This window comes from Zingiber officinale, chromosome 10B, assembly GCF_018446385.1.
Source record: "Zingiber officinale cultivar Zhangliang chromosome 10B, Zo_v1.1, whole genome shotgun sequence".
NCBI lineage: Eukaryota > Viridiplantae > Streptophyta > Magnoliopsida > Zingiberales > Zingiberaceae > Zingiber > Zingiber officinale.
Window position 1 is genome coordinate 4,860,537 of NC_056005.1, and position 10,378 is coordinate 4,870,914.

At 42.8% G+C, this 10,378-nt stretch overlaps 2 protein-coding genes across 2 annotated transcripts; both read left to right on the forward strand.

Moving 5' to 3' along the window:
* The first annotated feature begins 953 nt into the window (after positions 1-953).
* On the forward strand, positions 954-4,950 carry LOC122030166 (lysine histidine transporter-like 8). Its single transcript, XM_042589335.1, has 5 exons — positions 954-1,421; positions 2,620-2,753; positions 3,544-3,971; positions 4,141-4,272; positions 4,375-4,950. The coding sequence occupies exons 1-5, from the start codon at positions 991-993 to the stop codon at positions 4,858-4,860; spliced, it is 1,611 nt and encodes a 536-aa protein (XP_042445269.1). The 5' UTR covers positions 954-990; the 3' UTR covers positions 4,861-4,950.
* A 2,353-nt stretch (positions 4,951-7,303) lies between these two features.
* LOC122030397 lies at positions 7,304-10,110 on the forward strand. Its single transcript, XM_042589603.1, has 2 exons — positions 7,304-7,487; positions 9,397-10,110. The coding sequence occupies exons 1-2, from the start codon at positions 7,304-7,306 to the stop codon at positions 9,915-9,917; spliced, it is 705 nt and encodes a 234-aa protein (XP_042445537.1). The 3' UTR covers positions 9,918-10,110.
* The last annotated feature ends 268 nt before the right edge of the window (positions 10,111-10,378 follow it).

Sequence of the window (10,378 nt, forward strand, 5' to 3'; positions counted from 1 at the left end):
ATTATAATATATACATATAATTAATATATAAATATGATATTATTAAAATGTCATTATATATTCTAGTGAAACAGATACTAATCATTAAGTCCTTAACTTAATGTCTTTTTAAATTAAAAAAAAAATGCAGTATCATCATGCTTCTCGGTACTAGAAGACTATCAATGATACCAGCGACTGGAATAGCGTTTGCAACAATGTTTCCGAATCGCTTAGCATATTATACTATTCCACTCCAATAATGGATGGCTTTTAATAGGCAGTTTTAGATGTCGTAAACCCATAACCCAAAGTGGCTCCCACCCCCCTTCATTGCTAGTACTTACAACTCCGACAACCATGGCCCTTCAAATTGACCAAAGTTAAAATGTCTCAACGATTGGGAACCGCAGCAGAGTAAGAGAGAGACGGTGAAATGCTTCGGTCTTAAACGATATTAATATATGATGTTAGCAGGTGTTGCTTTGAACGCATCGCTTCGGCTTTCTTTCTCCTTTTTACGCGCTTGTCCCCTCCACGTTCGGGCACGCTTTTGGCAAAAGCGACCCCTCCAAACATCACGAAAGGACCTCCGCACCCTCCGGCGGCGAGGCACGACGAGGAGTAGCAGCACTTGTTTGGGCGCTTTGTCGTCATTTGGCACGCGCGTGATGGGCCTCGTCAGGGGCACCGGCCGATGCCCCGATGGTATCTTTGAAAGGGGACGTCGCGTCGTGTTATGGGCCCCATTTTTCTGGTGCTATTTTGTAACAAACGAATTACGTGTTAAATTACAATCCTACCCTCTAATGAATCATCCATAAAATTCATTCCATATTCTTGGCTCCGAATTAGTGGAAAAGGAATCCGATGCGGTCACGTGGTTTTAGTAATACATGGTTTTGTGAATGGGTGGTTTGGTCATTCAAGTGCTGGACAATAAAATAGAAACCGCACTCTTTTCAGTCGCCAAGTCCAGTCTCTGCGCAGCGGCTGGCGAGGGAAGAGGAGATGGAGGAAAGGGGAATGGGGATGGAGTCGGAGCTGGTCTCGATCCCGGCGACTCCACGTGGGATGTCGACGCCGGAGACGGTGACTCCCTCCGGCCAGCGGTCACCGCGGCGGCCTGGGGCTGGAGGCAGCGTGGCGGTCGGGCCTAACCCGGCTAAGTCGTGGACGCCGACTCCGGCGATGATATCTCCACGGTTTCTGAGCCCGTCGATATCGTCGGCGGTGGGGACGCCGATGAAACGGGTGCTGGTGAACCTGCGGGGCTACCTGGAGGAGGTGGGGCACCTGACGAAGCTCAACCACCAGGACGCGTGGCTCCCCATCACGGAGTCCCGCAACGGGAACGCCCACTATGCTGCCTTCCACAACCTCAACGCCGGCATCGGGTTCCAGGCCCTTCTACTTCCCGTTGCCTTCGCCTTACTCGGATGGTCCTTCTCTCATCTCTTATTAATTGCTCCGATCCTTAATAGCATGCCCTATTGCTTTTTGATTGCAGAATTACTTTATGATTAGAGAAACAACATACAACAGAAATTGGCGTCTTCTTTTGCTAATGTTATCATTCGCCATGCCACCATGTTCATGGGCATGTAAATTGGTAAATTATGAACGAAATGGTAAATGTACCTATTTCAGTACTGTGACTTCGTGGTATGGATGTGATGGGACCGCATTTTGCGTGTCGTCTCCAGATTGAATTTCACGAGGCCAATATAAATTGCTTTTGGTTATTCTCAACTCATTTCAGTGTTGCACCTGCTATGTTGAATTTGGCTTGTACGACACCCCAATATCACCTCGCACAGTGTCTTCCACGACCTAGGTTTTTAGACCCAATGCTTTAGGAATGAATTATACAAGATAGAGTTGCGTTTTAAGTGACTACCAGACGCATATTAGACGTCAAGGGTATTAGCTTTTTTTATAAAGACTGAAATAGAGAAGAGCGCACTGGTGAGCATAGTTACGTTAGCTAGGATGTGGTTGCGCGCTATATGAAGTTTAAGTTTTAACCATTGACAGCCTTCTACAACTTTTATAATTTATCGTGATTAAGCATAAGCATGATATCTTTCTAGAATTTTTGTCCTTTTTAGTATAACAACTAGTTATGTTATGAATTACAACTACTAATACATTGATTTTGTTAGTTCATAGTCTTTACTTATGAAATCATAAATATAGAATTTAATCTGTTTCCTATCTTATATGATACGTGCTTATTCTTTCAAACCTTAGCATGGAGTCAAATTGAATGGGCTGATTTGGATATTTATGATTCCACAAGTAAAGACTGGTCTAATGCGAAGGCAATAAAGTTTGGACTGGGAACCACAAGAGTGTAAACAATCAGTTGTCAAGAAAATTGTGAACAAAATATCAGGACATTGGAAGGACAATATAAGAAGTTTCAAACTCATAATCTCTCTGTGGTACCAAATTGAAATTTGCTTTGATAGCACATGTTACTTTTCTGGAATAGGTGGTCTCTCAATCAAGTCATAAACAATTGGGTGATAGAGGCCATAACTTTTTTGAACCTGTAACCTTTGTTCTGTTGTATTTATTTCAAGCATGAATAATTAAGTAGATGTCACATGATCACTTCCGTTTTTTGCACTGCAGGAGTTGGGGCATAATTGCTCTGACTATTGCTTACTTTTGGCAACTTTACACTCTTTGGATTCTTGTTAAGCTACATGAAGCTGTGCCTGGCAGAAGATATAACAGATACGTGGAGCTTGCGCAAGCTGCTTTTGGTGAGGCTATTCTCTTTCAAATAAGGACTTTTAAATAAGTTAACTAGCGCAAGCTGTGCCTGGCTTGTACGACACCCCATAAGTTAACTAGCGCTGTTTCTCCCTATCCCTCATCTTCAACTCTAATTGATTCAATTTGTTGGCTGTCTTCGAACATGTTCATCGTAACTTAATTTTCTTGTTTTAATATCTATTAGCGCTACAAAAAAAAAAATCATACTGTTAATATGGTATATGCATTAACTCCATTTGAGGGCAATAGTACCTCCAGATTGAACGATAGGTCAATACCCACAGAAGAGTCATTAAAACGAAATTACCTTGTTCTTATTGAGCCAAGTCCAACTGAACTAATTAACTTATTTTGCATATAGAGATATTAACAAATGCAAATGATTAATAGATTTTTCCCTGTTTTGTACTATTTGAATGATTAACTGTGCTGGTCAGAAGTAAATCCCTTCCAGAATCAGTGGACTAATGAATGGCATTTGTCTTTCATTGTTGTCACATTATTATTTTTCAATGACGTACTTAAACAAATGAAGATATGACAGCATTTCCTGCACTAAACATGTTTCTTATACCAAGATTGGTTTGTTAAAGTTGAATAAGCTAAAAAATGGACACACGAATAATTTGCATGTATACAATATAAGCCTCTTTTCTTTTTTTTTTCCTTGAGCATTTTAAATGTCTGCTATCTGTGTAGATGTTAGTGATGTATATATTATGTATCAAAGTTGCTGTCCCATCTTGCACTGCTAATCAGTAATGGTGTTTCCTACAGGAGAAAAATTGGGTGTTTGGCTTGCGTTGTTTCCAACAGTTTACTTATCAGCGGGAACTGCAACAGCTTTGATTTTGATTGGAGGCGAAACTATGAAACTCTTTTTCCAGATAGTCTGCGGGACTCTTTGCTCATCGAATCCACTTTCAACTGTTGAATGGTATCTTGTATTTACAATTCTCTGCATTGTCCTATCTCAGCTCCCAAACCTCAACTCCATTGCTGGGCTCTCTCTTGTTGGAGCCGTAACAGCAATTACATACACTACCATGGCCTGGGTACTGTCTGTTAGCCAAGAAAGGCCCCCTTCCATTTCCTATCAACCACTGCCCTCGGCTTCCTTCGGTTCAGCTGCTTTTTCAATCCTGAATGCTCTTGGCATAATAGCATTTGCGTTCAGGGGACACAATCTTGCTTTAGAAATCCAGGTATTTAATCCCTGATCTCAAATAATCAATTTACCAGATGGAGCTCTTGTTGCTTCTATGAAATAGCATATAGCAATGACATTGAAGATTGGCTGAGGATTGTAAAGGGTCGGATTCTTTACCTGTTTATTTATTTTATAAAATTGCTGTATCATGTCTTGATCTTCAGGCAACAATGCCTTCAACTTTCAAACATCCCGCACATGTTCCAATGTGGAGGGGAGCTAAGGTCGCCTATTTTCTAATAGCGTTGTGCGTATTCCCCATTGCCATTGGGGGCTTCTGGGCTTATGGAAACCTAGTAAGTATGTTAATTGATAATGAATATTATGTAACAGTACTAGCATCTTGCTAAAAAATTTGAATTATGATATGCATCTTACATGTTAACTATGTTTCCCAGATGCCACCAGGAGGAATACTAAATGCCCTTTATATGTTTCACAGTCATGATATCCCAAGAGGGCTTCTAGCAACAACCTTCCTCTTGGTCGTGTTTAACTGCCTCAGTAGTTTCCAGATATACTCCATGCCTGTTTTCGACAGTTTTGAAGCAGGTTATACAAGCAGAACTAATCGACCCTGCTCAATTTGGGTTCGATCTGGCTTCCGAGTATTTTATGGCTTCATCTCGTTCTTCATTGGAGTAGCACTTCCTTTCCTCTCTAGTCTTGCAGGCCTCTTGGGCGGTCTCACTCTCCCTGTCACCTTTGCTTATCCCTGTTTCATGTGGATCCGCATAAAGAAACCTCAAAGATTTAGCTTCAGCTGGTACCTTAATTGGAGCCTCGGCATCTTAGGCATAGCTTTTAGCTTAGGCTTCTCTGTAGGCGGTGTTTGGAGCATGGTAAATAGCGGTCTCAAGCTCAAGTTCTTCAAGCCTAATTAAGTTTCTAAAGATTTTGATAGATACTGTATTTGAAGGACATGAAGTTGTGCATGTAGTTTTTGATGTGTTATGTTGTGATGAATTATTATATCTGAGGTGATAGCTTCGAGTTATAATCTACTGCGATTTGAGAAACTTAAAATTTAGGCATTGAGACATGATTTGCCGTTTTATAATTGTGGGAACGTTTAATTAGTTATTTAATTGTCTACATAACTTATGAAGCTGCAAAATCATTGTGGGGTCAGAGTCATCCTGTACAAGGACGGTGGGGGCGAACTTTCTCGACAATCTAAGTCACACATCCAAACACTAGACGCCTCCGGTAGAGGTGTAAATGAACTAAGTCGTTTGTGAGCTATTCGAAGTTCGATTCGATAAAAGCTCGTTTGAGCTCGTTTAATGAGACTCGTTAAGATAAACAAATCAAACTCAAGCTTCGCAATACTCGACTCGTTAGCTCGTGAATATGTTCATTAAGTTCATGAATCAATTTTTAAATTAAAAAATAATAATTTTGATATTAAATTTATAGATTTTTCATGAAAAATATAGATAAATATATTAAATTTATTTATTAAAATAAAATTATAAATTTTAATAAGAATATTATAATTCTTCTCTAAATATATAATTTAGTTTTTAATGAGTATTTAAATTTATAATTTATACTTATTAAGTTTGTTTAGGTACGATAAAAATTCGAATAAACTCGTGAGTCATGAATATATTCGTTAAATAAAGTTCGAACTCGGCTTGATTATAAACGAGTCAAACTCAAATATTCAAGAATTCGGGCGAAGGCAAAAGATGATCTTGGTCCATCTCGGGGTGTGTGATTTTGAATGTCGAGAGCACGGCGTGTTGCCGCTGCTGCACCGAGACTACGACGCCGAGTGACTCCCGACGACGTGTTTGCCGGTCCTTCCCTTGTGGAGGAAGACGAACGCGTTCTCCCCGTAGAGGGTCGTCGACTCCACACGAAGCCGCAAGAGCAAGAGGGCCAGCCACGGTCCCAATTTGCCTGCCTCTGTTTTTTTAAGAAGGGGCGAGAGCCGCCGTGACTGCTTCGTAAAAGATGATCCTGGTCGACATTATAGATTTTGCGTACCTCAATCTTTTCCTAATTGGCAGACTTATAAAAGTTGAACAGTGTTATATAATGCTCCGAAACGGATCATCAGAGATTTGCTCCGTTGACCTGAACGATTGCGAGGATTAATTAAAGAGGACAGAGCAAGCTAGAAGCAAGTCAGCGACAACGCCGTGTCTTTTTCATCAGACACGTAAGGTCACCAAACAAAGGTCTGTCAGTGGCCAATACCGATTCCCGAATTTAATCCGGATGGTGGTGCCTGCTCTATTAGTCTGCGGGGCACACGTGAATCCCATACTTGGGCGTTCGAGGTTTGTTGGAGGAAGATTCAAGGGATGGTTCTTCCGGTGACCATTTTATCTTGCAATGATTCAGTGCAGTGTGACAATGGAGGCGGTATGGGGGAACAGAGGATCCAATTCATTGTTGCAGGGCATGTCGCTGTTGATCAGAACCCCACATTCCAGATAAGGAGAGGGGGGTTTTGTCGGACGTTGGATTCGTCCGCACCGGATAGATGAATATATGTTATATGGTCCAGCACTGCAAATCCAGCGGTTGTTGGAACAAGATCGAGTGTGATCATGACGGAACCGTCAAGGAATGAATCATCTATGAGCTGGCCACTAGGTTGATCAGTAACTGCTGCAAGGCAAAAGACAGAGAGGGGAAGAAAACGCTACGAGGATGATCGGGGTGTCGTGATATAGTCATTCCGACGTTAAAAAATATTTATGTACCTACGGGAGCGGATTTCTTTTATAATATCAGTAAGATGATAATTTATACACACAATTTTATTAAAATACGGACACATACTTGCGGACTCATTCACAACCCACATAATTTGAATTTTTTTTTTTATATATTTTATATTTTTTTTACCATCGTTCTCCTCTCTCGTTTGTGCCAATCGTGCCAGCCTCGCCTCCTCGCCTCTGGCCGGCAGGCCGCCACCCACCAGTCGCCCCGCCTCCTCACCTCCGGCCACCCACCTACCGGCCACCTGCCGACCACTCGTCGACAGCCAGAATCCCAGCCAAAATCTGGCCGCGATTGCGGTCGCTAACGTGGTGGCCAGATCACGGTTAGATTTCGGCTGGATTCTAGTTGAAATCTGGCTGCGAACCGGTTGGGGTTTGCCAGCAATCGGATTCCGGCCACAATGGCGCCGGATTCCTGTTGCAATGGCGCCGGATTTCGACCGCGATTAAGCTTGGGCGAGATATACAGTTCACGTCAGTCGCTAGCGTGGTGGCAGGATTTCGGCCGGATTCCAGTTCAATCCGGCCGTGAAACGATCGGGGTCTGGCAGTAACCAGATTCCGGTCGCGATCAAGCTTCGACATGATTTCTATCGCGCCAAATTCCGGCGAGATCGTGGCCGGAATCCATGCTGCGATCCCCGACCGGTTCACCCCCTGGGCTATAGTGTGGGTAGGTCCAGGCGGCCGGAGGCCGCCGGTGGTGGGCAGGTCGGTCGGCGGCGGGGCGCGAGGAGGCGCGAGGGTGGCTGGCGCGAGGAGGCACTGTGAGCTTCGGTTTGACGAGAATGAAGGAAAATCAAAGAAGAGAAAAAGTTTTCATTAAAAAAAAATAACGTGGACTTTAGTCCACGACAATCCGTAAAATAAGGTCCATAGCATAGCAATTCTCTCTCTCTCTCTTTATATATATATATATATCACCCCCACACTCTAACACTCCACGTGCAATATTTATTATGATCTTAGCCCATGAAACATATAACATGTTGGGTCTCCAGCCCTGACCCAATTAAGAGGCATTGAATGCGAGAAGACTTGGTATAGTAAGATAGGATATAAGAAAGGGGACGGATAACCCATGAAGTTGAGTAAGCCAATCTAATTAAATGTTTTGTTCATCTTTGAGCAGGGAAAACCAAGCCCCTAGGTCGAGAGAGTCTGACCGATTGAGCACATTTGATCTGACTGAACGAGCACCGAGTCAGGGGAGCTGGTCCCCTAGGTCAGGATAAGTCGAATGGATGAATGTGTTTTGAGTTGGCTAAGCGGAGTATGATCAAGAGAGCAAAATCCTTAAAAACGGAGTGGACTAAGCACCAACTAAGTATATATAGTGGTATGATATCTAAGGAGCTGAGCCACTAGAGTTTGGGAACTCCGATCAGTCGAATGTATCTAATTGACTGCGTGTCTAATAGAGAGAAACATTGGAGAAGTCCAACGAAATTATTTGCCCCACCAGTGAGCCCAATTGGGACTGATCAAGGAGATATCTCGAATATCTTGATCGAACCATACTAACCCTCCTATCACAAGTAATCCGATCAGGATTGATATTTGGCATGGTTAGCTTAGAGAGAGCAGGGGTTATCTTTGGAGGTAAAAGTCGATTCACTCGTCTTAGTGCTTCCTGATGACTACTAATTTTAGATAGTTGAATAGTGTATAGGATAAGACAGACACTCAACTATTAATCAGGATTTAACTCCGAAATCTTATGATGACAACATTACTATGCGTTAGCTAACTATCCATTCCGAGAGGACAAACATGATTATCCTTGCACTTATAAATTTTTTCATTCCTAAAGTTCATTAATTTTGTTTTTAAAATTATAAGAACAAACTCATCAACATTTAATAAATCCTTCTATTTAGCCCCTACACGCCAGGGAATCGATGCCTTGACACCACATTCGATATGGATATATACCTATCACTTTCTGATAACATGTGAACCCAAAATTGCATCCAGTGCGGTTTGCTTATCTGGACGAGAATTGGTAATTCACCTTACTCCACCGAATCACTAAAATAACAAAAAGAGCAGAAGTATTAGAAAGTTCACACCTGATCTTGTCATTTAGAGCCTAAATCTTTAATATAATCTATAAAAATAAAACTGAACGAATTAATAAACACGTTGTTATTTTTAATCTAATCCAATTATCTAGAAATTAAAGAAAAACTAAAAGTAGAAGAATTAGCGTGCGTAAGGCTACTTCATGTAATATTTTTATTTGTAAAGCCCAAATTATCTACTATATATATATAAATTCGACAACAGCGTACGCTTTAGACTAGCTTCCACTCCTTAATGCCCAGCTGGGTTAAGTAATTAAGAGATACGACAATTATCACTTATACTATCTAATTAAGTACGTGCATAGTGAAAATAGAAAACAAATTTAATAATTTTAAAAAATAATAATTTCTCTTCCCTTCCCTTCGTGTACTGTCCCACACAAGCCCAGCCTGGCCTTTAACACTCTCTCGGTTGGCATCTCTCTCGCTTAACAACAAAATTTAATGCCTAAAGAAACGAGAAAAATAGCACTAAATTTAATTTCACTACGCGTCCTCTCTCGGTTTTCTATATATGATACCTAACCAACCCTCGTCTCCTCCTCCTCCCTGAGCTTTTTCCAAATCCCAAACTAGCGTTCTCACTCAGCTGGTTTCTGCTCTGCCATGGGCATCTGCAGCTCGTGCGAGGCCACGGCGGTCGCTGCCGGCGGGGGCGACGCCGCGGCGACGACGACGGCGAAGCTTGTCCTGCAGGAGAGGTTCTCGCCCGGTGACGGTGGGCACGTGCTGCAAAAGCAGCCGTCCTGCTTCGTGTGCAGCGCCGACGACATGGAGTTCGACGACTACGTGTCGGCCGTCGACGGCGAGGACGAGCTGCAGCTCGGGCAGCTCTACTTCCTCCTCCCCGTCTCCATGCTGCGGCGGCGGCTCCACGCCGACGATATCGCCGCGCTCGCCGTCAAGGCCAGCGCCGCCCTCATGAGCTCCGGCGGAGCCGCGGGCGGCTGCCACTGCCGGGCCCTCGTGTTCCCCGAAGCCGGCGCGAGGTTGGCTGTGTCAACAGGGGCGCCGGAACTGCCGAGGCGGCGGCGGCGGAGGTCCGGCGGCCGGAGAGGAGGTGGGAGGGGGCGTGATTTTAAGTCCACGTTAAGAGGCATTCCGGAGTAGAAGGACTGAGTTAACTCGGTGACTGTTGGACTCGGTCTTAGATCCCAATGACTCAGTACTGGTGGCACAGTACTGAGTTCCGATGAGCAGAGCATTGCATTGCATCTTCAGGCATTATTTAACATAATTGTAAATACACGGGGCATTCTGTGAATATTCTCGTCATTGCTGAGGTTGATTAATCGATTTTGTAGCTTCGCACCAATTTAATACTTAATGTCCTTATCATGCATATGAACGTACAGCTTAAACTGGAAAAGATGCATCTTTGAATGCGTTGATATGAATACCGCTGGAATTGCAACATTAATGGAGCCCTTTTTCTTAGTGAAAGAGGTCCCTCCCCAAACTCAAACCTTAAATGGACATTCAATTACCGAAGCTTAATTAAGAAAAATAAAAAAATTGATTGTTTCTCACATGTTTTAAAAGAAATAAAAAGAAAAAAAAAAAATCTTAAG

Coding starts and splice junctions, on each gene's coding strand:
- LOC122030166 (XM_042589335.1), top strand. CDS start 991: ATGGAGGAAAGGGGAATGGGGATGGAGTCGGAGCTGGTCTCGATCCCG. Junction 2,754..3,543: donor GCTTGCGCAAGCTGCTTTTG/GTGAGGCTATTC, acceptor TGTTTCCTACAG/GAGAAAAATTGGGTGTTTGG. Junction 3,972..4,140: donor ATCTTGCTTTAGAAATCCAG/GTATTTAATCCC, acceptor CTTGATCTTCAG/GCAACAATGCCTTCAACTTT.
- LOC122030397 (XM_042589603.1), top strand. CDS start 7,304: ATGATTTCTATCGCGCCAAATTCCGGCGAGATCGTGGCCGGAATCCAT. Junction 7,488..9,396: donor GGCTGGCGCGAGGAGGCACT/GTGAGCTTCGGT, acceptor GTTCTCACTCAG/CTGGTTTCTGCTCTGCCATG.